The sequence below is a fragment of the Miscanthus floridulus genome, chromosome 18 (genome assembly GCF_019320115.1).
Source record: "Miscanthus floridulus cultivar M001 chromosome 18, ASM1932011v1, whole genome shotgun sequence".
In the NCBI taxonomy this organism is placed as follows: Eukaryota; Viridiplantae; Streptophyta; class Magnoliopsida; order Poales; family Poaceae; genus Miscanthus; species Miscanthus floridulus.
The window spans coordinates 111,422,970-111,449,206 of NC_089597.1; the positions used below are offsets into that span (position 1 = coordinate 111,422,970).

A 26,237-nucleotide genomic window follows, 5' to 3' on the forward strand; every position below is an offset into this window, starting at 1 on the left:
CTCGTGAGTTCTTATTGGAGCTAAGCCATTGGGTTGTGCAGACATTCTCTGCATGAATCTAACTTCAGCTGCATTAGGCCTTGTTTAGTAGGGGGCTCCTCCCCAAAGGCTCTTCCAGAGGAGCTGGGCCGTTTTGGAGGAGCCACAAAATGACTCCAGCTAAAAACAGCTCAAAAGGCTCCTATCCTCCGCAGGAGCCGAAGCTAGAGGAGCCCTAGTTCCCCATCCAATGTATTCTGTTTGTTATATTTTACTTTCCATAGTACCATCATTCACCTTCGTGTTCTGTTCATGATTTAGATTCACGACCGTGTTTATACAAGTTACAATAGTTTGCTAGTCGGATTCCAAGATGACTGGCCACATTACGGAGTCCAATTCCAAGATGACTGGCCATTTTACAGAGTCCGATTCCAAGATGACTGCAACAAGCTACATGTTCTGTTGCCATGTTGCTAGTATATGGTAAAAATGATGTTTCTGAAAAGCCAAAATGAATCGAAGGAGTAATTCTTTTCTTGTGCTATGGTTAATTAATATCATCACCTGGCCCAGCTTCGGCACTGATAAACAGTAACGCTGACTGTAACACAACTCAACCAACTTGAAGCATATGATTGGACCAATATTGAATCCAGCTCTTTTGGCATATATCAACAAATGGCAGGTTTTGAAGGTGAATCTCTAAACAGCTGATAAACTTTCTGATGATGTAGAATTGAGCTGAAGCCTCAATGGTAACACCACAATGCACTTTCATGTTTCATCTGATTATGTAGGTGGTCACTGTATTCACATCTCACACGGGCAACAATCAGCTATCTTTGATTGCCACCGTTCTCAAAATAAGAAATGGCAAAAAGGGCGTTAAGAACGCAGAAACCTTGCAGATTTATTGTTGGGTCACAAGCCAAAAAAATGTATGCTGCCTTCACTTCACAACCAGCAGGCAGCTATTTCAGATGTACAGTTCGATTTATCAGCTTACAGGGGGCATGTACAAATTACTATTTACTGATCAATCAGATGGTTATATACTGTTAGCATGTTACATCAGATCCATTGTCCAATGGAGATACGTATAAAAAACTACAACACCGTATGTATGGAAGAAATATTTATAGCTGTACTAGTTAAATTTGACGTAAAAGGTCACTGATCTTCCTGAGTTCTTTTAGAGCTGCTACTGCCTTAGCTTGCTCTGTGCTTCTAGGAATTGCTTTCTCAAGTTTCTCCACTGAAGTCGAGAGTGAATTTGGTTGAAACAGCATCTCGATATCCTGTGATATAAACTAGCAAATTAGCCAAGGGAAAATACAAGAAAAGGTATCTCATGATCTGATCTTAAGGTGCATATATCCGACAATGGGGGCATTATCTGCTTGTTCTTTCCTATCTTCTTACTTGGACAAAAAAACAGGGGGGGGAGTACAAACTTCACTAGTATTTGATAAACCTGTCTAGTGTCTGATTATCAGAATAGTATGAGTTCTAAAAGAGAAATATAAACTAAGAGCTATTGACAACATAAAATATGAACTTTACAGAAAAAGATCGACCAGATAAATATATATATGTGGCCTCTATTTGGCAACAAGTTTCTTTTTAGTTTTTATCAAGTAAGGTTACCTGTATGTTCTCAACCATAGATTCACCAACAGATCTTAATGTTCTGCTCAACTCTTTATCAGCCACATTTGTTATTGAACATATTGCCAATGTTTCTTTTTGGCCACCTTTATCACTAGTGGAATTTTGGTCATCTTTTATTTTCGGCTTCCCATCAACAGAACACAGTCTACGCTGTTGAACTGGATAAGTATCCACTATTCCAGATGTTCGATCTGTTGTTGCTGCTTCATCAGTTCTACCATTGTGCACAAAGAGTGGATCAGGTTCATTAACCACTCTGTCATCACAGGGATTACATGGTTCTTCCAGATGATGGGTATCATGATCGTATTCAGTGCCACATGACAAAGTGGTACTGCTGCTCCTCGATAAATACCCACTAGCTGCTCCAAGAGGATCTCTAATTTCACCTGAAGTTGAGCAGTAACCATCATGCTGGCCTATCTCACATGCATTCTTTGAATTACTCTCAATAGCCTCTGAAGTACCTTTACCAACATGATGCTTTTGTTTTTCTATAAGCATGTGTGGCACACTATTTATCAGCTCCGCAGGAACTACATCAGCATTGTGAAGTTCATCAGTAGTGGACTGCCTAGTTGAAGTCATATCGTTGTTTTCAAAATTAACAGCCTTGCTTCTGGAAACATTCGACTCAGTGTTAGACAAGCTTCTTCTCAAGAAGCCCCTTCCCTTCATCTTGAAGACACCACCACCCTTTTGGTCCATTGATGGCTGGAGAATCTTCCATGTCTCTTCCCAATAGTTGGGTGTAGTCAAGAGAGAATTTCCTCTCATTGGGGATGAAGGAAGATTTGCTTCAAGGGCAAAAGATTGCAGTAACTTGGCTTTCTCAATTAAGCTCTTTAAGTCAATATCTTCTGGAAAATTTAACAACCTCACTAGGCAAGAAGTCGCATGTTCACTCCCTAACAAGGAGGATCTGAGATGAAGCATCATTGATACTGCCATTGACAAAATCAGCGCACCACGAGGAGAACACAACACTTTAAACTGATAATCTGCCCTACTACTGATATCGGTACAATAAGAATGGTTAGGAGAAGAGAAGATCTCATCCCAAATAAACAGAAGACTGTCAAGTGAAAATTCACGACCAAATAGGATGCGGAGCCATCGTAATGCAAAGTACTGAGGTTCAACTCCTGACTCCACAAGGTGACTATGAAGAGAGGAATCAACACTAGCAAGCAAGTGATATATTGCAGATGATGCCTCTCTTACAGGTGTTAAACCCATGCTTGATTCTGGGGCAGGACTCAGAGAATAGAAGTCAGTGATAGCAACCACTCCTTGCGCACCGTTCAACAAATTCTCAAACATTGAGTAAGCATCATGCTCCATAAACTTTTCTGATAAAATAATACCCAGCTCACCCTCTGCTCCATATGCATCATTGATCAAGAAAAGATCTCTAGTATAAGGATCAAGGTCAGCCAAACTTCTAATTTTAGCTGTTCTACCCTCAACATTGTTTTTCCTGTCACTTCTGTTCAGCTTTGAACGATCTGGAAAAGTTTGACCATCAAAATCATCACCCAAAAGCTCTTCATGAAGGTCCCTGACTTGTCTGAAGTGCTGCACATCAGCGTGAAGTACATAGAGAAGAGGAGCTAAGAGTTCATGCATTCCTGTAGGAGGAAAGTGATTTATGTTGACAAATGCATACAATGAGGACAGATGAATGGTTATCTCATCAGAAAACAAAAGTCACACACCTACTGGTTTGGACCCTTGTTAAGTTGTTCAAAAAGGTTTTGGCATGTTGTTACAAAGTGCACCTATGTTTTTACCTTTGACAGAAATAATGTTTAGTCACCTAAACTAGGCCAAATAAATTTTGCTTCAATATGCAATATAGAAGTACTCAACTAAAGTTAGGTTAATAATTGCAGAAAGAACTAGGTAGTTATTTTTAGAAGTGAAGTTTTGGTTCCACGTAGTGAGTAGTGACAAACATTGAATAGGTATAAGATTAGGAACCAACTCCGGGGATGTGCACTTAGGCATATCATGTTGCGGCTATACAACTTTAGTTGGTATCAATCATTTTTTCAGGAGATAAATAGCTCGCAGTGACTGAAAAGATATCAACGCTTTACCTTGTCTGTAACCAAACTCTGGGTATCTGAGGCTCCATACTAACAATATACGTCCAAGCATAGACTGGCATGTGCTTGTTTGGAAGAAGTCCCCCAATTCAGGGTATAGGCGGGACAGATCTTGGTTAAGCATTTTCTCAAGCTCCGCATTCCTGAAATATTGGCCCCAAGTGCTCCCTGCATGACAATGTACAGATTTTTTTTCCACAAAAGCTGATGTCACTAATGGTGATTTTGTGGAAGATGTCACTTTCTTACATTGCTATAGGATTGAGTGCTGATTGAAGATAATATATGACTGGTGAGATAAGAATAGCATGTCTTGCCCTCCCTTTGTGTACTCTCTTCTCTCTCTTTTTTTGATCGGGTACAACTTGGACGCACATAACCCACACACTCCACACTCACACCACACGTGCACACACGCGTGCGCGTCCGTACACACGCAAAGAAGAGATTGGGAGGCTTCGCTGCCTCCAGTGCGCGGGAAACGCGCAGTACCACTGAACGCGCATGCGTGCGTGTACCCTAAAATAACCCTGGTGGGTAGCATCCCACTGGACAGACCTACCACTGGACCACAGGTCCATTCGCCTCTTCTCTCTTTTAATGAAATGATGTGCAAGTCTCTTGCGTGTTCAAGAAGGAAAAAAAAAGAAAATAATAGCAGGGTCTGCAGGTTGGAGCTAGTGAGAGATAACAATGCAACAAAAAAGGTTTCTCTCTGCATTCCCTCCCCTTTCTTTTAAGTAACAGAAGACTTTATTTAACATCTGACTACCTTCTCGGACACATGGACTGTAACTCATATGTTAATCTAGCACAAAACATCTCCTATCCAAGCATAACCTTAGTTTTTTAATAAATCATGGGTAACACAACAACTCAGAGACCACACACTTTAAAGGCAAAAGGCAAAAGCTAGTGCCTACCTGGGCTCTGCGAGAGTGGATTCTCCACAATCAAGTCAGGGGCACCTTCTTCATCCTTGGAAAGATGGGGATCTATTAGCAGCCTTCGCCGCAGATTAGCATATCTGTAGCAATCAACAATTAAAATTCTAGAGTCAAAGCCCTGAGACCCAACAAAAATTGCTTGGGACTAAAAGGCTTTGTTGTTGTTGTTTGTTGTTGTTGTTCTCAATTTCCAATCCCTTCTAGTTTATTTCCATGGAGTCAAACCAAACAATAAAGATCTTTAGAACAATCAAGTACCATTTCGGCATTTCAAGAAGCCAGAACTTTTTTTTTATGAGGAACTGTGGCAGGCGCGAGGCTGACATGAACATTATATTAGCATATGCAAGGATCTTTGGCATACAAGATTTGAGAGAAAGGTAATAAAGAACTAAGCAACAATCTTGGTATGAAAGCCTAAGATAACTTGATCTACGGCCGCGAAATGAGCTCAATCTTGGTATTAAATCATTTCAAGAAATGTAAGAAGCTTCTGCAGGGTCAAACGCAACATGATTCCCCGAGACGATCAGACCTCCGGCGGGAGTCGGCGGCGGCGCGGCGGAGCTCGTCGGTGGAGACGGCGGCGGAGCCGGGGATGACGCCGAGATCGGCGCGCCACCGGGCACCGCGGAGGGCCGAGAAGCTCGGCCTCGCCGGAGAGCCCGGCATTGTCATCTTGGCTCCAGCCTCCGCTGCGGGAGCACGAACCAGACACACCCTCACCGAAGGAAGGAGCTGCGGGCTGGCGATGCGGAGCCGACCGGACGGATCAATATTGGTTTGCGATCGTGACGAGGGATTGGGATCGAGGACGATGAGGAGGGCGGTCGCAGCGTGGTTTCTGGGCGTGGGAAAGTGGGAGGACGGAAGGGAGGGGGAGAACGGGGGAAAGCGAGGGAGGATGTATCGCCCGCCGGTGGCTTGTGTCGCAACTGTCGCTGGAATACAACAAGCGTCCTGTTTGCTCCTCGGCTCCATCAACATTATTTATTTTCTGTTGTAATAAAAAAACATTATTTATTTTCTGGCTAGTTATTTTGTCAATTGATGAAATTAAGGTACTCAAGATTTTCGCGCAAACTTGAGACCAATGTCTCCATAATGCAAATTCAGTGCTAAATGTCAAATGATTGAGATGTGGACATGTGGTGAACCAACCGAACTGATCTAACCTGCTATTTTGTTCCTTCCACAGTAACGGAAATAGAAATGGAATTAGTTCAAATCTATCTCCCACCGATAATGTCCGTAGCTTTGTTTCACTTACGTTTGCGATACCACACATACAACCAAACAGCTAAGTACATGTCTCTCGCTTAGTACGTGTCGGTGTAGAAAATGATCAACACGTAAATATTCATAGTCTTGCCGTACGTTGTGATCGGAGGTGGCCTAGCACTCAATGACACAGGGTTTATACTGGTTCAGGCAACGTGCCCTACGTCCAGTTTGAGTCGGTCGGTGACTTTATTCCTGAGCCCAGGTGCTCGAAGTTTGCAGTGAGGTTACAAACGAGAAGGAAAAAGATGGAGGGTACAAAAGGTCCGGTCGGAAGGGCCGAGAGTGACGAGAGCCCCGCTATGAGCTAAGTATTCAGGCGTGTGCTCGTAGTTTGAACCTGGAGGTTCTGTTGTTGTGGGCTAGTGCACTGATGAGTCTTATGAATCCATCCACGTGTTGGGAGAGAGCGCATCCCATTTTATAGATGAAGTGTATGGCCTTATAAGTGAGAGAGAGAGTACGTATGCTTACTAAGCCTTATTGCCCACACCGACGGGTACAGGATGATGGTAGGCGCCCACAATACTGTTGTATGTCAGATGCACGTGGGAGATCGTGTTGTCTCCTTCGGGTATGGTAGACGTCGGCGCCTGCCACACTGTTGATACCTGGAGGCGTGCAAGGGGTTTTACCATGTTCGTCAGGTACGGTAAATGCCGGCGCCCACAACACTGTCGATGCCCAGAGGCATGTGGGGGGGGGCTTATCGTATGGGAGTTAATGACGCCCACAATACTGTAGGGGAAAATATCGGCGCCTACAACACTGCTTGGGTTCTGTCGTGCCAGGGAGATCGCAGAGCATTGTTTCTGCAGGTGTACAGGGTACAGCCCCTGGTATTGCGGTTTGACTTTGTGCGTCCTGCCTTACTTTCTCCGTCCGTTTTCTGGTCCTTACTGAGTGGGCATCCCCGGTTGGTTGTTCCAGTCGGCTCTGATCGCGCCAGTCGGAGAAGAGTAGTGAGCAGGGGTTTGGCGCATCCCTGGTCGGAGACGCGGGTCGAAATCGGAAGCGGTGCTTGGCCAGGCCTTCCGGTCGGAGAGGGCGGGCTAGAGACCGAAGCGAGCGCTCTGGTCAGAGAGACAGGCTAGAGTCGGAAGCGGGTGTCATTCCTCCTCGGCCAGGCCTTTCGGTCGGAGATTAGATCGCATCTCTGCCCTGTCGTTTAGGTACTTGAGCCGGTCCATGCGTTGTGTGTTGTCTGCTTGGGCCGAGCCTTTGTTGGGAAGCCAGTCTGCGAGGGACCCCGAGTTTATGAACCTGACAGTATGGGTGATTGTTTTAACTAAATTATTTCTCCACTAGAAACTAGAAAGTGACATCTCCATTGATAGCTATATGTATATAGTAACTTTAATATTTTTATAATATATTGGGTTAGTCTTTTATAGGCATTCACAAAATCACAAGCATGTGTGATGCATAAAATTTACGGAAATATGTTGGCAAGACTTTCTTCGTACGACTCTGTTTCTCTTTATCAACCAGTGCATGGACAACAATCAATAATTTTCTATCCGTAAATATTCGACTGTGTTGTGTGCCGATATCACCATTCTAGTGTATATCTGTGCGGTCTCGTTAGAAGTGGGATATTCTTTTAAACACCTGGAAGATTCCGGCTTATATTAATGAGACAACATATGAAGTGCATTATATGGCAAAAATATACTCGTACTCTTTTCTCCATTCTTTTTCTCCCATTGTGTTTTCAAACGAGTTTTTAATGAAACATGAGCTAGTCATTGTACCAAATATACCCATGAAGTGTTTGACACCATATAAACTTACATGCACCCATCTATTCTTGGGTAAGAGATCAATTCTTTTGCTTCATGTCTTTTCATGTGTTCTTCGTGCGTGTTTCACTTGGGATTGAGAAGGAAGAGTGGAAGACAGATAATCTGTCATTTTCTCCACGCCTAATCTAACGTCGAGAAAGAAATGTGGATCACAAGATTCATGAGGACATTTACATCCACCTTAACAACGATGACTCTTATGTTGGGAAGAAAACCCGATCAAGAAGCCTACTCCCCTCACCTACCTCACATGCTCCATAACAACACTAAGAGAGAACCACTATGATAGAAGAAGGACCCTAATAAAACCAAAACCTCTAGATACCTCTAGAAATCCTAGGCCCGCTTGACCCAAGGTTAGAAAGGCATTTTTAGCAACGTACATCATCTCTTTCTATTGATTGTTTTTATTTTAGTGGCAGGCTTTGTTTTGTGAGTCTAATTATGTAAGCGACCGATAAAAATACTCCCTTGGTTCGGAAATACAAGGTATCAAAGCAATTTTAGGACTAGACAAAGAGTTTGACAAAATACAAACTTGGCTCTCACTAATTAGGTAATTTGGTTGTTAACTTGCTTAATTTCCTAGTAAGACATAGTTTAAAAAGACAAGGATGCATGTCATTGATTTTGGCTACCAATTACATAATTTGGGCAAGGTGGTGTTTAAAAGGTATGCATGCATGGATGTGATTCAAAAGACAAGCATGTGTGAATGAGGTTGAACAATCGAGAATACCTTATAATTTTATATAAATTTTAAACCTTCGATGTCTTGTATTTTGAAAATCAAATGTTTAAATTAGGTAATAATTAGAAATGGTTACAAATGATATCACTTTTACCAAAAATTTCTCAATGTTCCATTTTTGTTTTCATCTCTACTCCATCCATTCCAAATTATTAGTCGTTTGAGCTTTTTTTTAGATATATAGTTTTTGTTACGTACCTAGATATACATTTTTAAATCATGTCTCTAAACTAAGCACCATTTTGATAGGGACTCTCAATTTCTTTCCCGTTTGCATCTCATGGATTAATTTCATGGAAAAATTCCCTAAAAGAAAACACGGAGACCGTTGCAATCACGCTAATGTTTCTTGAATGAAAAAGGAAAGAGTTTTTTTTTCTTTTGAGAAGAAAAGGAAAGAGTATGTAATCTGGGTCTCGTTTTGGTGGGCTTTTCAGGTCCATGATTTCTGGCCCACCGGGCACCGGCAGCAGCAGTTCCCTTTTCACATTTGTGCGATCCACACGCCGCGGCGCAACTACAACAAACAGACACAGCGGCGCCCCCGCGCGACGGCACCGTTTCACACAAGCGCGACGGCACGGTACAAGTGTACTGCACGTCACGCCGCGCAACTGCAACTGCAACTGCAACTGCAACTGCGAGTGACACACTGACACGGTCACGGCGGCTGGGCGCCCTCAAGCCCCGCTCGCGAGACGCGGCCCCGCCCCGCCCCGGCAGCCGCCAGCCGCCCCTCTTTTCCTTTCCCTACCCGCAAGCGCCACGCTTCTTTATCCTCTCGCAGTCTCGCTCTCGAGCCTCGCGTCGCAGCCCTCGTGAGCGTCGGCGTGCGTCCTCTCATCTTCCGGATAAATACACAGGGGGCAAACAGCCCGGTTCTCCTGGCCTTTCCCTTCACACGCACGCACGCACGCTCGCTCGCCAAGGGCAGAGGCGGCCGGACGGGGGGCGGCGGCCGGCGGGGGCGCGGCAGAGCGGAGCGGTTCTTCTCCACGCCCTGACGTCTCCCTCTTCCCCGCTCTCCGCAGCCTCGGTGCTCCCTTCTCCCGTTCAGGTGGTGTATGTAGGAGGACGACCAATCTGGCGAACTAGACCCGGGTACGACGAAGTTGCCACCGCCGTCCGCCGGTGCCGGCCGTTTCTTCCTTTGTCCGTGGTTGCGGTTTCGACGGTGGTTTTGTTTCGCGTAGATTAATCGCTGTGTTGTCGAAAGATTCGGGCGTTTCTTGCTGCCTCTAGGTTCTTGTTGGGTCCATAGTGATTGGTGGATGGTTGTACGGATTGGAATCTGAGGTTTGGTTTTCGCGGCGTCAATGCCTGGATTCATTCCAGCATTTATTGTTGGGATCTCGAGTTTCACCTTTCCGACGCGCCAAAAACACAAACTTTGTGTGCACCGGCCACCAGGGCCCGTCTCCGAGATATATAGGTTATGGAAAGGATGCTCCTTAAAGAAGAACACAAAACGATTGTGGAACCGATATCTGTTTTGAGTTTTTTCGTTGGCAAGACGAGAACTTGGGAGTTTCTTGAGGGGAATTTTCACATGAACCTGGTGTACTATACAAGTACACCATATATTTTCCCGATGTAGTACAATAGGGCCTGCTGCAGTCCTGATTCTGGTATTTTGTCTTAGATTTGTTGAGGGGTAGGATTTTTTGGAGGGGTATTCTGTCTGAGAGATGGCGCGGGCAGATACAAACTTTCTGGCAGCCACAGTCATCACAGAACGAGCACCTATGAGATGGGGATGGGGAGCTACCTGACCATGGGTGATGGCCTGGTAGGGTGAGAATGGGTGTGACCTGGTGGGGGACCATGTTAGCGCCATTAGGGGTACAAGGATTCAGGGGACGACTTTGGCTTTCTCATCCCCAACCACAGAAACTGGGAGGAAGGTTTGCCGGTCCAGTGTTGGGGCACCAGGTGAGCGCCATTAGGGGTACAGGGTTCAAGGGACGAGTTTGGCTTTCTCCTCCCCAACCACAGAAACTGGGAGGAAGGTTTGCTGTTCCAGTGTTGGGGCACCAGGTGAGCGCCATTAGGGGTACAGGGTTCACGGGACGAGTTTGGCTTTCTCCTCCCCAGCCCCAGAAACTGGGAGGAAGGTTTGCCAGTCCAGTGTTGGGGTGCCACAGGGCTTTCTAGTGGGGTTTGGTGGTACTAATAACCCCGTTAACCATGTGTCTCTTTCTATCCTTAACTATTCTCTTGAACTATGTGAAGACACCTTTTCTTGATTTACCGATCATTCACCATTGGGGTTACACTTGATTGTGCAGGAGCCTTGTTTACTGAAGCAGCTTAGTTCCTGTTCCTGTCATGGGTATGGAACATTTCATGAGTTCTGCAAACCCTTCAGCAGGTTCAAACTATGCTTCGCTGTACATAATATAGTTCCATTTTAGGGGTAACTTACACAAACTGCGACTAAGACCCAGCTTACCTCATATAAAAAGGTTTTGCATTGTATGGAAATGAAGCAACAGAGGAAATGAAAAGGTTACAAGGTCTAAGAGCAGAAACACTGATGGAAACCTACCAAAGCACAGAAAGCAGAGATGTCGCGATCAGGTGTCCAATACCATGCAAAAGCAGCAGGTACAATCCAGCTCTCTGATCTGGTCTGGAAGTTCTGTTACTATCGTACTTCTAAATTTTTGCACAAACAGTCATACACTTTGCATGTTCTGATGTTTTCTTGTACTGATGCTCATGAGTCAAGGCGGTATAGGGAACATGACTTGAGAGCTGCACAAGATCTTTCTGAATTCATTCTGAGCAAGGTTCCTTTCTTCTTCCATCAAACTACTACCTGTATTCTGATGTTTCTCAAAATGTGCTTCCACTTCCATTTAATTTATCGCCTTTATTAAAAATTACTTTTTTTTCTTCTCTTTTCTTGAGGTGATTTTGTTGCAAATTTATAGCACATTTAAACTGGAATTTACTTGGAACTGAACTAATGCTTCTGTTGTGGGACTATGCAATCTGCAGGCTTCACCTCCATACTTTATGGGATCTCCACCAGTTCGTGCAACCAATCCTCTTGTTCATGATGCACAATTCTGTGCGTGGAAAGTGCACAATGTAGATCAGACGTTAGGAATTCCTATACCAGCCAAGAGTAACAATGCTCGCTACTGTGCAAGAAAAGAATCTTTTACGAACGCTTGAAGCTACATTTATCAACTCATGACCGTTCAGCGATGTCGTAGTCGTATCTCTGCTTCTCTCAGCAAGGCTAACTTGTATATATGAGTTGCTGCCCTTTTGAAGGTGTGAGGTGTCTTATTTGAGTGTTTAGAGTATCTCATTGGCAGTGCTGTAAATATCTTTTTGCTTGGTAATTTTTGTTAGTGGAGCTAGTTTTGGTGAATAAGTACTGGTATAAACTTTGTTGTTGAGTAATGAGATAACCTGAATGAAAATGTTTGCCTTTCTTCAGTTTCTGGTTGCCAATGTGTTGGATGTGCACGTGAATGTTTAGAGCCTTTGATCTTTTGTGCTGGATCTGCTGACAAACATTGCAAAGTGTAGCTGAATGCATCAATGAACATTGCATAAGACCATAGAGAAATTCGTGCATGTTTACACTACAATCAGTTATGTAAAAAAATTACTTCCATCTCCTACTGATAAGATGGTTCTTTCTGAGTGAATCAAGAGCCTCCTATTTTACTTGTCTTCTGTGTGTATTGTTTGGTCTTCTCTGCCGGTTGAATTGCTGATCCTTCTTTTGATTTCCAACATCAAACTTCAGTGGTACTGTCTGCCTGATGTATGAGGCCCCTGGGAAATTTCTCCTTTCCTTTGCAAGTGACCGAAGTTCCGGTAACCAGTATGCAACGTATTCCCCTTCAGGATCATATGACTTTGCCTGCAGATGGATGTTCATGCACGGTATTGCTATAGTTACAAACTAACATGCTGTGAAATTAACTTCTTGGTGTTTTGAAGTGATCAGTTGATTCATAAAACGTACAATTTCATATTGCTGTGGCAATATATCCTAAGATTCGGCTCATTACGGTAGTGATTTTTCAGGTAAGAGAGTTCAGTCTGGTCAAATACTTACTTGCTTCGGGATACTGAAGTATCGATCTTCTCTTGGATCATTGCCAACTCCTGTCAGAGTACAGCAGAAACATTTCATTCAGTTCCAGTCTACAAGGATATGTAAGCGACCTTTGTAGTTTTCTTGAATTTATTTTCTTTGGTCATATTGTTCTATCCAGTATTTAAAGGATCAGTAAAGACACAACTAACCTGCTCCATATGTCCAATTGCCATAATTTGAAGCTGGGTCATAATCCAATAAGCATGTCTCGAACCATTCGGCTCCCATTCGCCAATCAATACCCATATCTCGGACAAGAAATGAGCAGACAATCTGCAGATAGGCAGTGATTGAGAGATGAATAATTGGGAATAGATGCCCTGCAGTGTTAGCCCTCTGCTGTCTTTTCTGCTTATGTGGTCAGATGTGGAAGGATACCTGACGACCACGGTTGGACATGAAACCGGTGGCTGAAAGCTCCCTCATGTTGGCATCAATAAGAGGATATCTGGAATTTACCATGACTGAATTCAGAAGGCACAAGAACAATGGCTCCAGATTTCAGAAGAATAAAGTCGAGTAATACCATACCCAGTTCGACCATCTCTCCATGATTCAAACAGTGCTTGGTCCTGACTCCACTTTGATACTACTTTCCTCGGACCTTCTACAATAATAGTTTGCAGCCAGATTATACCTTACCAGCCAAAATGGACATGTTTCCCAAATGGCATAGTTGTGCATTATTTTCATCATAAAAGGTTTTTTTATACAAAACCTAAGGGTATGAGAGACAGCACCATATTTGGTCCTTACCCAGGTGAAATATGGCATTCCCATATTTTGCTGATAGAAATCTGAAGTAGTCTCTCCATATCAACTCAAATAAAACCCTGAAGCCATTGACTTATCAGGAAAAGGCACTTCACTCCATATGAATGGGAATACACCTTACAAACTAGTTCAGCATGAAACTAGGGTACAAACATATATTCCATGGGGGACTTTAGCTCGAACTCGAGCCTGCAAGGAGTACAACTTATGAGAAGGCACACTAACCAATATGTAGAATCATTTGCCACTCTTTGCTTCTCATATCTCTTCACCTGCATCATAAAGGACATATAGCAATTTGTGTTAGGCAAAGCTAACGAGCTCTGCAGTTAATGAGAAATTCTTTACCTCTTCGCAAATATAACGTGGCGAAAGACTGCCAGAAGCAAGCCAAGGAGAGAACTTTGTGGAGTAGTCTGGACCTAACATGCCATTCCTAGTCACCTTGTAGTCTTTCAACTGATCCTTCTTCCAGAAGTACTCATGTACTCTACCAAGAGCTGCATTCTCTCCTCCTATGAAATACATTCCTTTCTCAGACTGCAAGGAGAAGAAAACAGTACAGATTAAAACTAGAACTAGTGAAGCACCTGACTAAAGCACAACTAGCTGCAACTAAACCTGCCTTTGTAACACTCAGGCCTAATGACTCCAGTGTTGGTATTGTCCCCCCTCCTCCAATTTCATCTATGCTGGAACTAGGGAGCGGACCAAGCGACGGTGGCAACTTGGTGCAGTTCCTAACTGAAGACTTCGATTCAACTGCCTGGCAAAAAGCACTGCTTCAGCATTAACCATTACGCCTGCAAAAAGGCCTACAATTTGCAAAGAAAATCCCGACCTTTCTGAACTGTGTGTACACGTCTGGCAAGTTGTTAACTGGGAACGGGAGGTCATCAACGTGGTACATTGTTGCTCCCCAGATGAGCTGCAACCTGGGGTTCAGAGGTTTCTTCGGGACAGATGCTCCTCCTTTAGCAATCTGAACTTGCTCCAAGCCTTTGCTCACGAGGCGTTCGACAAGGAGCTCTTCGCTACAGGTTTCCTTATGAGCATAAATCTGGAGATAGATAAAGATCCATAATTCAACTATACTAACATAAGTTGAGAGATAAGATTGTGCAGAAGGGGACCTACTGTATGTGCACTGACAGCCTTTGCAATTGAAGGAAGTATCTCTTCAGGCTTGCCATGCCGGACTAGCAAATCGAGGCCCTTTTTCCTCAGACTCTGCTTCAGGTCTCCTAAACACTCTATCAAGAACTGCGCCCTCAATGCTAAATAGGTGATTTAAGTTTCACCAAACACAACAAATAGACGTAAATCATCAATATTTTCTAATCAGGCAACTTGCAGTTGGCTCTACGATGACAAAGAATCAGCATTTTCCTAAGCTATCGCAAATCCCTGATGCAGCAGCAACGAACAAAATGCAGAATCTCTAGCTCCTCACCTCCCATCTTGGGGAACCCAAAATAATGCGTGCTCCCCGAAAAGATCCGTGGATCGACGCAGTACACCGGCAGGACCGCCTCGGAAGCCGCCCATGCGCGCAGAAGCGCCTCGTTATCAAGAACTCGGAGGTCGTTCCTGAACCACACGACGGCCACCCCGGCGCCGCCTCTCCTCAAGCTCGGCGACGTGTACCTCTGGAAGGCATCGTCTGCCACTGCGCAGGCCTCGTCGGTGCCGAGGGAAGGCACCGGCACCGCCGCACCGCGCACCAAACGGGAAGAGGAGCTCGATGGGGCGGCGCTCATGGCGAGGAAGCGACGATTGGAGGGTGGGCTAGTGAGGAGGAGGAATCGAGGACGGAGAGGGGAAGAGGAGATGTAGTGGAGCATTTCTTGATTGGACTGGCAGTTGAGAGTTTTGAGAAGTGAGGGGGTGATTTGGAAAGTTGGAAGGGGAAGGTGGAGGGAAGAGCGGAGAATAGTGCCACGTGTCCGTGTTCGACTGGTGCTACGTGGCCTGATGTGGGCCTGTGGAAATAGGATGTGGATATTGTAGGCCTGGGTAGAATTAAGACGGATGGGCCCATCATCCACATGTCAGTGTCTCATCTTGGAGATTGAAAATGAACTAGTATCTCTTAATAAAATATAAATATTATGTTTTGTGATTCTATATTAGCTGCGGCTCAAAAGCGCTTACTTTGTTCAAATAAGGTTTTGCTATGGTTCACCATAGACCATTGATTTAGATGTTAATTATCACATATTACCTAACAAGAGGTAATAGGAAAAATAAGAAATATCTTCCTAAATAAATATATCTAAGAGCATCTCTAAGTGCCGTTTAGATCCCTTCATTTTGGAGGAATTGAAATATACTTAATGGATTAGACTATTTGGCTTGAAATTTGACGTTCCATAACTTTCCCAAACTCACAGATAAGCCTATCTTAAATTCATAGGGTGGGAGATAGAAATGGATTCTATAGATCACTATGCTATAATTCTACTCTCCAACTTATAGCACACTCTTTAACTCATTTCCCTACAATAAAAATACAACATATAAGTATGTCCCTTGTATGCCTAACAATAAATATATAAATATATTCCATATACAACTATATTAGTTTAATTAATCTATGTCTACATTGTAATTATTAGAATGAATTCAATTCCAAGAATCCAAACGAGCCCTAAGAGTCTTTCTAAAATTCATTCACTAAATCATCATATAGAGGGCCATTTGCATGATAATCGCTTGTTACTCCCCAACAGTTTTTCTATATCTTATATGCACTCTAGAGAGTGGTTAGCGAGAAATCCGAATAGAAAATGACTATATTTGAATAACCAATTAAAGAAGTTGTTGGAGGGTATTTTTTCAGAAAATCTCTATTCCTAACAATTAGAAAATATACAATGAGTCTCTTAGAGTTGCTCTAATATATATGTATCCCCTCCACTCCAAATTATAAGTTATTCTAGCTTTTTTAAGATATATAACTTTTATTATGTATCTAGATATAATATATCTAAGTGTATAGCAAAATTTATGTACCTAAAAAAGATAAACAAATGGACCCATCATCCACGTGTCAGTGTCTCATCTTGGAGATGGAAAATGTACTGTACTAGTATATCTCCTCTCCTAAAATATAAATATTATGTTTTGGAATTCCATTAGCAGCAGCTCAAATACGCCTACTTTGCTAAAAAATTAATCACAGTGAAAATTAAGAAATGCGAACACCTAATTCAGTAGATTCCATGATAAAAGATTTAATAGTGACAAAATTAAGACTGCACTTGTGGTACATCTGTTGTGATCTCTGTCTACAAAGAATGTATCATATAATGACAGTATAACATTCTGACAAAAAAACTGTTCTTCAAGAAGAAAGAACTAATGAGTTGGGAGTTGGGTGGAAGACTATGGAGACATACATTGAACACGACAAATTACTATGAGGGCAGTGTCATTCTATAAACATTGCTGTGGCCGTTTTACCGAGTACTGAGCTCCAAGACAAATTACTATGAGGGATGTATCTTTTGTTGCAGTTGTACCGGTATCTTTGGGCCCAGATCCTAATAAGTACGGACTTCACAATTTACATACAAACAGGGGAAAAAAGCTTGTGGGATTTGACAGCACAAGGCAAAGAATCAGGTTGGCCTCAAACAGATGTATAACTGGTAAATAGCTTCAGTAGGTTGTCAAGTGCTTCAGGATTAAACTTCCTAGCGAAAAGATAGCACGGTCTCTTTGATCCATTCCACAAACACGGCTGCTGCATCACAAGTTTCTGCAATATGGGGAAAAACAGCACACCAGCATTCAATGGTTGTTGAGATGCGTTGAAGCTGGAAATTTCATTGCTTCATGGATGCGAAATACAATTCACGAGTTTGCTTATAATCCATAATTAAGTTCATGAAATAATTTATTTATTGTTCTTCAAAAGTCAATAATGACGGCAGATCTTTGTGCTTACCTTGTCATCACTTGTTACATGGAAGATCTCATCAATTGCCTGCAAAATGGTAATGCACATCAGTGTATGCACATAAAAATCATATGGTAGGCGAGAACAAATTAAGCAGCTAGGAAACATACTGTAATATTCTTCAAGAGATCATAGGTGACATCATCAGCGCTATATGACCTTGGATGCCATTTTCCCTCAGACCAATCCACATTTGTAACAGACCAATTAGAGATTCCACCAGGATCTACCATCTAAAGTCAAGGAAATGAATTAGCAAGCGCCCAACTAAATAAAGGCTAAATGTTATTTCAATAGATAGTGAATACCGACATTGAACAGGGTTGGCAAATAATGCTCATCTGCAATACAGTTGCGCCCTTCCGCTGGCTGTAGATCATGGGAGAAAAAGGTAATTCCCTTTGCAACAAATGTGCTTACTAGAAAAACATAAGTGAAAACTGGAAATCATGGCCATTGGTTCAGACTTGAGAAACACTAATTTGAATGTATGCCCCTCTTAAGCTTCACATATTTATCAATGACCCAGCATGTATTCAATTATTTCTTCGGTTCCTTCATACTTAGATTCTGAGGCATTGTATGGTTTGGTTGAAGTCCATTTCGCATTTTGAATTGTGTTTTTTTTTATGTTACTACCATATCCAAACAGGGTTTTAGAGATAGTTGTCAAATTTCTGCACTGAAGTTTCACTACAACAAGATTATACTTCATATTGAAAAATGTATATTGATCTTACTGCCAACCTTACATCAAACAAAGTAACAGACATAAATTAATATTTGAGCACATATCAAAATTAAGTCATTGAAGGGCAGTGGTGAGAGCTGTCTCACTGAGTCACCAGGTCGTGGGTTCAAAGCAGCCTCTCCGCAGATTTACGGGGGGAAGGCTTGCCTCGGTTTTTCCCTTCCCTAGACCCTACTCATGTGGGAGCCTTCGGCACTGGATCTGCCCTTTATATCTAAATTAAGTCATTGTTGTATTCTATGCATAACTCCGCCTATGTTGTCTCAACATAGCAGGTCCCAAGCCCTGGTAAAGGAGGAGGGTTATGATAGGCGTGGCGAGCCAACGTTAAATCTAGCCATTCTAATGGAGATGAAACCCGAAAGAAAACCGTTGGGGCATAACCCTCTTAGCGACGCGCCATATCGAAACCCGGGTATGGTGTTAAATAGGCAAGGGCCGGGTCGGCACCCCCTTGGTGACGCGCCGTGTTGCGATCTGGGCATGGTGTCAAGTGAGCACGGATCGGGTCATCGCTTCCTTAGTGGCGCGCTACATCGGCGCCCGGGTGTAGTGAAAAATGAGCAAGGGTCTTCACATCTGAGTCGACGGGTTCGAAGGGTAAGGAAGCTAGTCAACCCAAATAGGATCCGTTTAGGTAATTGGACTGTAGGGTCGCTTACAGGTAAGTTAAGAGAATTATTTGATACCGTGACTAGGAGGCGTGTAAATATATTATGCGTTCAAGAGACTAAATGGAAGGGTCAGAAGACGAAGGAGGTGGACAATACAGGTTTCAAGCTTTGGTACACAGGGACAGTCGCGAATAGAAATGGAGTAGGAGTTTTGATTGATAAGAGCCTCAAGAATGGTGTGGTGGGAGTGAGAAGGCAAGGAGATAGGATTATCTTAGTCAAGCTTGTCGTTGGTGATATGGTCTTGAACGTAATTAGTGCGTATGCCCCCCAAGTAGGCCTCGACGAGAGTGCTAAGGGACAGTTCTGGAAAGACTTAGATGGCCTGATTAGAGCTGTACCAAGTAGTGAGAAGCTTTTTATAGGAGAAGATCTTAATGGGCATGTAGGTACTACAAGCGCAGGTTTCGAGGTAGTTCATGGAGGTTTTGGGTATGGTAGTAGGAATCAGGAGGGGGAGGAAGTTTTGGACCTCGCGGTAGCTTTTGACCTGATGATAGCCAACACTTTTTTTAGAAAGAGAATCTCATCTAGTGACCTTCAGTAGCGGACAACACTCTAGCCAGATTGACTTTGTCCTCGCAAGAAGAAAGGACAAACGAGCATGCTTGGGTTGCAAGGTGATACCAGGGGAGTGTGTTGTTTCTCAACATAAGCTTTTGGTGGCAGACTTACGTTTTCAGGTGCGTGCCCGTAGGGATAAACAAGCTAAGATTGAAAGAACAAAGTGGTAAAAACTGAAAGGGAAGACGTTAGAGATATTCAGGGAAAGGGTTATCAAAGAGGGCTCTTGGAAGGAAGAAGAGGACATAAATAACATGTGGGAGAAGATGGTAACCACCATTCGGAAGGTGGCCTCAAAGGTGTGTGGAGTAACCAAAGGAAGTGGAGGCGAGGCTAAAGATACTTGGTGGTGGAACGAGGAAGTCTAAAGGGCTATTAAGGAGAAGAAAGAATGCTATAGACGCTTGTACCATGACAGGAGTGTGGACAACATAGAGAAGTACAAGGTGGCAAAGAAGACTGCAAAGCGAGCTGTAAGTGTGGCAAAGGGTAGAGCGTACGAGGATTTTTACCAACATTTGAGTACGAAGGAAGGTGAGAAGGACATTTATAGGATGGCTAGGGTTTGTGAGAGAAAGACAAGGGACTTCAACCAAGTTAAGTGCATTAAGGATGAAAGGGAGCATCTCTTGGTGAAGGAGGATGGGATCCAACATCGATGGCAAAAGTATTTTGACAAATTGTTCAATGGTGAGAATACGGGCACAACCTTTCAGTTGGATGACTCTTTTGATGACACCAATAGGCGTTTTGTGCGGAGAATCCAAGAATCTGATGTCAGAGAGGCGTTGAAAATAATGAAAGGAGGTAAGGCGATGGGACCGGATGGTATCCCAATCGAGGTGTGGAGATGTCTCGGGGACATAGCTATAGTATGGCTAACCAAGCTGTTCAACCATATTTTTCGATCAAACAAGATGCCTGACGAGTGGAGGAGAAGTATATTGGTACCGATCTACAAGAATAAGGGGATATTCAAAGTTGTACTAATTACCGAGAAATTAAGTTAATGAGCCATACTATGAAGCTATGGGAGAGAGTTATCGAGCATCGCTTGAGAGCAATAACGTGGGTCTCTATGAACCAATTTGGTTTCATACCCGGAAGATCAACCATGAAAGCCATTTTCTTAATAAGACAAGTTATGGAGCGGTATAGGGAGAAGAAGGACATACACATGGTTTTTATTGACTTGGAGAAGGCTTCTGATAAAATACTAAGGAATGTTATGTGGTGGGCTTTGGACAAACATAAAGTCCCAACGAAGTACGTCGGGCTCATTAAGGACATGTACAACAATGTTGTGACTAGTGTTCGAACAAGTGATGGAGACACGGATGACTTCCCGATTAGGATAGGACTACATCAAGGGTCAGCTTTGAGCCCTTATCTATTTGTCTTAGTGATGGATGAGGTCACAAGGGACATACAAGGGGACATCCCTTAGTGTATGCTTTTCGCGGACAATGCAGTGCTAGTTGATGAAAGCCGGACATGAATGAATCAGAAACTGGAGTTATGACGGGAGATTTTGGAGTCCAAAGGTTTTAGACTCAGTAGAACTAAAACTGAGTATACGAGATGTGACTTCGGCACTACTACTCGGGAGGAGGAAGATATTAGTTTGGAAGATCAAATAGTGCCTAGGAAGGATACCTTTTGATATTTAGGATCAATTCTACAGAGAGACGGGGATATTGATGAAGATGTTAGCCATAGAATCAAAGCAGGGTGGATGAAGTGGCGCCAAGCATCTGGTGTCCTATGTGACAAAAGGGTACCACAGAAGCTAAAAGGCAAGTTTTATAGGACGACGATTAGATCTGCTATGTTGTATGGTGCAGAATGTTGACCTACAAAAAGACGACATATTCAACAGACAAGTGTCGCGGAAATGCGTATGTTGCGTTGGATTTGCGGCCATACAAGACGGGATCGAGTTCGGAACGATGATATACGTGATAGATTAGGGGTAGCACCAATTGAAGAAAAGCTTGTCCAACACCGGTTGAGATGGTTTGGATATGTCCAACGGAGACCTCCAGAGGCACCGGTGCGTAGTGGAATCCTAAGCCAGGATAGTAACGTGAAGAGAGGCAGAGGAAGACCGAAGTTGACTTGGGTAGAGGCAATAAAAGGAGACTTAAAAGGATGGAATATACCCAAAGACTTAGCCTTAGATAGGAGTGCTTGGAAAACAGCTATTCACGTACTTGAACCTTGATTGCTTTTGCTGGGTTTCAACTCTAGCCTATGCCAACTTGTTTGGGACTTAAAGGCTTTATTGTTGTTGTTGTTGTTGTTGTATTCTATGCATGTTTTCTACTAAGATAAGATACTTGGTATCCAGCTTTACTGTACCAACTCGATGTAATGATTGTGAATTAATAAAATCCTTCCTTTATCTAAGATAAATAAATATACCTTGCAGTATAGCTTGAACTTCTTGTAGTACAGGCTGTCAGCCAGAATCATTAAAGCATGTCTCCTCGTAACTGCAAACCACTAGAACAAGAACAGACAAAGGGCTTAAATTAGATTTCCGCTCAGCTATCCATGTAAAGTGTTCATCGAATGATATACCACCAATAGAGTTTGATAACAGCAAGTATTTTATATCCTAACAAATTAGTATAGAGAATAACTGTACCTGGGCACCCTTTCTAAAATCCCTCTCGTCTATTTCAGGATACATCTCAGGAGAGTACCTTCCACTGCCATGTGGACCTGGATCCTTGAAACTTATAAGTTGAAAACAAAGGCAGGACAAAAAATCAAAGTGAGTGGATATGAACATCTTCAAGAGAGAAAAAAAGGTTCTCATATCCTATTTTTTCAAAAGGATTTTGAAATATAAGTTTATAGTGTTCTCACCAATCCACGAAGCTAACATTCGTTCCCATCAGGTAGTTATACACATAATCAAATGAATGCAGCGGAACACAGCTGCGAAATAAAGCAAAGATGACTCAGTAATTGAGAACAAAGGATCAAAAAGGGAGTCACCGTAATCAGGGTCCAAACCTGTCAGAAAGCAAGACAAAAACTTGATTATCAACATCTTCCAGTGCATTCGCTAATAGTCTCTTCTCAGCATCAACCATTGAAATCAATCCCCATACTACCTGCATAACAAATACATACTCTACTCAACGTTAACAATCTCAAAATTACAGCATAAGCAATATGATAGCCCATTAGCAGAGAAGAATTCCAACTAAAGATACCACTTTATAACGATCCATTCAATTTGCAAGTGGTGGAACAGTAAGTATTCTCAATCCAGATTGCTAGTAGCGATTTTGTTAGAACTGGACCTACTGTTGCAGGTTGTGGGTTTAAAACAGTAATATTCTCAACCCAGAATGCTATCTTTGTTCTTTATCAAGTCACTTTGGTGTGTTCAACTTCAACATGAGTTAAGTCCTATAGTCCTACGCAAAGCATGTAACTACTGTTTGGCTTTTCACACAAAAACTACTGTAACTACTGTTTGGTTAATTGCTATTGCTGATTATTGCTACAATGGAGTAAAATCCTAGTTCAAAAGAAGTGTCTGATGGCACCCAAGGTCAACCACTTGTACATTCTTCATTCATTGTTTGACCAGAGGGAGGGGTATTTTCTTTTTTTTTTAGACAAAAGGTTTGGAAATATAATGGATTGAGTTTACAAGATGAACCCCTGATAAAGCAGATATATTTAAGACAAAAGCGTTAAATCCAAATGTATGAAACACAGACGAAAATGCAATTATGATATGCTGTGGTCCTTTCCAGATGTGTCGGGGTTCGCTGTGTGTAGGTGGCTGTGTTCTGGGGCCTCTGGCTAATGCCCGCCATGGGAAGTGGGAGCTGATGGTCACTCTTGCGACAAGCTTGGCAACGATGATGCATGGTGGGTTCCGTCGGTTGCCTGTTGCTGTTGTACACTTGTTTGTTGGTAGGTTGCTTAGGGTTACTTGTCCAGGCTACCATGTTCAGGTTTTTCGCCCAGTTTTCCTCAATAAACCACGTGTTTGTAAGGTTTTTGGGCCTAGTTTCCCCCATAAACTAGGTCAATTATTTTCTACCAATTCGGAGTTGCTTTGGAAAAAATGAAACACAGACGAAAATTATTACTGCGTCACTGTGAATATCCCGACCAGCAAACAAAGAACTAGTATGAACCGGCTTTTCACGTGATGCGTGCACATAGATGGAGTATCTTCCCTCATGTCCCTGTTCAAAGAAGGCACAGTGATTCAATTTTCTTTAAAAGTCACATGAATCATATATGAGATGGGAAGTATTACATCACATAAACACAGAGGTTTTTTTTTTTGAATCTAAACACAGAGGGTTAGTACCAACAAGGGAGGAGATTACAGTGAGTACTGGCTACTACTTGCTACAAATCTTACCGGCTTTGGTCCCTATATGGTGAAAACATAGGCTTAACATATTTATACAGATAAAACAACCTATTCACTAATGAAGGTTCATAGGCTTAATCTATTTATACAGGCTACTACTTGCTAGGAGCATTGTTACCTCTATCAAATGAAGGTTCATAGGGGAATCAACATGTTGGCCCAATGTTATATACTCATATTTCAATAATACATACTACAAACAAGTAAGTATATCCACTAAATTGTTTCTCTGGAACCAACCTTGGTGTCGTTATACATTTGAAAGACTTATGATTTCTTGCAGTTTAAGGAAACAGAAAGACCCTTGAAAAGCTTATACTCCTTAAGTGGCACAAAAACAACAAGTACATCTTAAGTGGCACAAAGACAACAAGTACATTTTGACCAACCTGTAAAAACTTCTCCCACAATTTCTCAAAGGGCAATGAACCTGGTGTCAAGAACATAAGGGCGATCTTTGGATTTTTTGACACAGGCATGGGCATTGAAAGGATATCCCTAATAACTACAGATGAAATAATCTCCTCATCAGTCCGCTCCCGACGGCCCATGGAAGGGAGCCAATCCTTGAAATTCGTACACACACTTGAAGCAGAGAGGTAGCACTTAGAGAAGCGCCGCGGTGGGAAGACGTAAGCCCCAATCAACACGATGCAAACCATAGACAAGAGCACGATTATCCACATGGGCTTCTTGGCTGTAGCCCGGTGGCGTTGAGGCATCATGACAGTCATATCCTTGCTATCCCGCTGTACACTTTATGGTACTTTTATCTCATCTCCATCTTTAGATCATCTATAAAGCTCGTTCCTCACCATCAAACTGGGCAATTCAGCTGCTACACCAGGGCCTGAAGAACTTTCAGGCAATGATTTTTCCCTGCAGTTGCAATCCAAGGGAAACAAAGTGTTAATACATGGATCCATCCAAATGATTCAAAAACACCCAAGAATGCTCCTATATATGCTTTTATAGTGACACATTCAAGTCAACTCACTAAGATTTGTCCCTACAATTCTACTACAACCGAGCAGTCCACCCCAGTAATTTGGTGGTTGTTCTAGTACATATTGTGATGCACTAACTAGTATGCGATTCAGTCACGATCTGTTCTGGGAATTGTGATGCAAGCTACTAACATTGAGCGAGCACCACTTTATCCAAAGCTTCCTAAGTTGGCCGAGCAATCCAGAAAATGTGCCGAGGTAGGTGATCTACAATGTCCAAAGCAGGCGATTTGCACAAAGAAGACAGCGGCCGAGTCCACGGCGGCGGCTGGCGAAAAGTCAAGCTCTGACCAAACCAAACCAAACAGCCCCTTCCCATCCGCATTACCAGGTCGATCCGGTCAGCGCCACCCGCAGCAACCAACCCCTACGGCCCAGACCCAAGCTAAATCACAGCGCCAGCACCGGAAATTACTTCTTACTCCACGTAAAAATCGAAGCTTTACACCCAAAACAGCGCACTCCAAATCGCTCGGAAGTCTCCAGCTTTCACGCAACCGAGCCCAATGCAGGGAGCAGCCACGCAGGGCATAGTTAGAAAGTAGAAACACAGCATGAATGGCACGAACCTGGTAAGGGATTTGGAGAGCGAGAGGAGAGGAGCGCTGCGAGGAGGGTTTCACCGCCTGGAGCTCGCTGTCTCCGCCCGCCGGGGATTGGAGGCTGCGGAGATCGATCGGATTTGGAGGGCGCAGGCAGGTGGAGCTGAGGCGACGAGGCCACGAGGGAGGCGGTATAAAGAAAAGGATTAATTAAGCTAGATGTGTTTATGCTCAATGGGTTGGGTTAGAGGTGGAAGCTTGGCTGGTCTTGGCTATTGCTGCTTGCTTCTTGTGGTGGCTGATGATGGGTTTCCAATTGGAGGCAGGAGGAACGAAAAGAGAGAAGAGGGGAAGTGTTGGGGCTGAGAAAATTTGGATCAAAGTAACGTTTGGGCGTGTGCTTTTGCGCCTGGGACCTCGTAAAACTTTATCTTTGTGAGCTCCGGTGGAATCAGAAATTTCTTTCCGAGCTCCGGTGGGATTAGAAATTTACAAATTGTGCTCCTCTTCTGATTCAGATTTTCTAGATTTGGGCGTTTGCCGAAGACGGATAACTGCATCATCATGGTATTGAATCTAGAGAATAATACTAGTATTTTTCACTGTCACATTACATTTTCATAGGTCCACAAAAATTGTTTGTGTGGCGAAAATATCTGGACTTTGTGGACAGATCATAATAAAAGGGGCCTTTTTTTCTCCATGCATATTCCAAGAAAGTTACTGTGACTGTGAGAGGTTACATAGACTACTTTTTCAAGGTTGATCCTGAAACTTGTCCATTCTTGTTTTCGTGAGTCGGAAACATGTTTTTACTCTCTTCCAGTCTCCAGAAGAAATGAAGAATGTCGCCCTCGAATTGTACCTGGAAAC

The 26,237-nt window shown here is 43.1% G+C and overlaps 4 protein-coding genes across 6 annotated transcripts; 1 reads left to right on the forward strand and 3 right to left on the reverse strand.

Moving 5' to 3' along the window:
- Positions 1–873: 873 nt before the first annotated feature.
- On the reverse strand, positions 874–5,878 carry LOC136519392 (uncharacterized). Its single transcript, XM_066512800.1, has 5 exons — positions 5,247–5,878; positions 4,688–4,791; positions 3,756–3,932; positions 1,630–3,284; positions 874–1,280 (listed from the first exon to the last, which is right to left on the reverse strand). Exons 1-5 carry the CDS (start codon positions 5,696–5,698, stop codon positions 1,134–1,136), a joined length of 2,535 nt encoding a protein of 844 aa, XP_066368897.1. The 5' UTR covers positions 5,699–5,878; the 3' UTR covers positions 874–1,133.
- Positions 5,879–9,282: 3,404 nt separating this feature from the next.
- LOC136519395 (uncharacterized) lies at positions 9,283–11,748 on the forward strand. 2 transcript variants are annotated; one of them, XM_066512803.1, is made up of 5 exons: positions 9,283–9,649; positions 10,837–10,919; positions 11,014–11,155; positions 11,280–11,340; positions 11,552–11,748. In XM_066512803.1, exons 2-5 carry the CDS (start codon positions 10,877–10,879, stop codon positions 11,729–11,731), a joined length of 426 nt encoding a protein of 141 aa, XP_066368900.1. In that variant the 5' UTR covers positions 9,283–9,649; positions 10,837–10,876; the 3' UTR covers positions 11,732–11,748. The 2 variants fall into 2 exon arrangements, with proteins under 2 accessions (XP_066368900.1, XP_066368901.1); XM_066512804.1 differs by having other exon boundaries at positions 9,283–9,605.
- Positions 11,749–11,864: 116 nt separating this feature from the next.
- LOC136519394 (cryptochrome DASH, chloroplastic/mitochondrial-like) lies at positions 11,865–15,384 on the reverse strand. Of its 2 annotated transcripts, none has more exons than XM_066512802.1 (12): positions 14,902–15,384; positions 14,586–14,725; positions 14,290–14,508; positions 14,074–14,214; positions 13,797–13,988; positions 13,674–13,720; positions 13,431–13,507; positions 13,206–13,281; positions 13,053–13,122; positions 12,824–12,947; positions 12,633–12,682; positions 11,865–12,068 (listed from the first exon to the last, which is right to left on the reverse strand). In XM_066512802.1, exons 1-12 carry the CDS (start codon positions 15,290–15,292, stop codon positions 11,868–11,870), a joined length of 1,728 nt encoding a protein of 575 aa, XP_066368899.1. In that variant the 5' UTR covers positions 15,293–15,384; the 3' UTR covers positions 11,865–11,867. The 2 variants fall into 2 exon arrangements, with proteins under 2 accessions (XP_066368899.1, XP_066368898.1); XM_066512801.1 differs by lacking the exon at positions 11,865–12,068 and adding an exon at positions 12,092–12,434 and having other exon boundaries at positions 14,902–15,376.
- Positions 15,385–16,664: 1,280 nt separating this feature from the next.
- LOC136520878 (glycosyltransferase BC10-like) lies at positions 16,665–25,886 on the reverse strand. The gene is made up of 11 exons (XM_066514556.1): positions 25,392–25,886; positions 24,205–24,694; positions 23,523–23,621; positions 22,426–22,526; positions 22,276–22,347; positions 22,052–22,142; positions 21,826–21,906; positions 17,725–17,781; positions 17,523–17,645; positions 17,401–17,439; positions 16,665–17,211 (listed from the first exon to the last, which is right to left on the reverse strand). The coding sequence occupies exons 2-11, from the start codon at positions 24,547–24,549 to the stop codon at positions 17,083–17,085; spliced, it is 1,137 nt and encodes a 378-aa protein (XP_066370653.1). The 5' UTR covers positions 24,550–24,694; positions 25,392–25,886; the 3' UTR covers positions 16,665–17,082.
- Between the last annotated feature and the right edge of the window lie 351 nt (positions 25,887–26,237).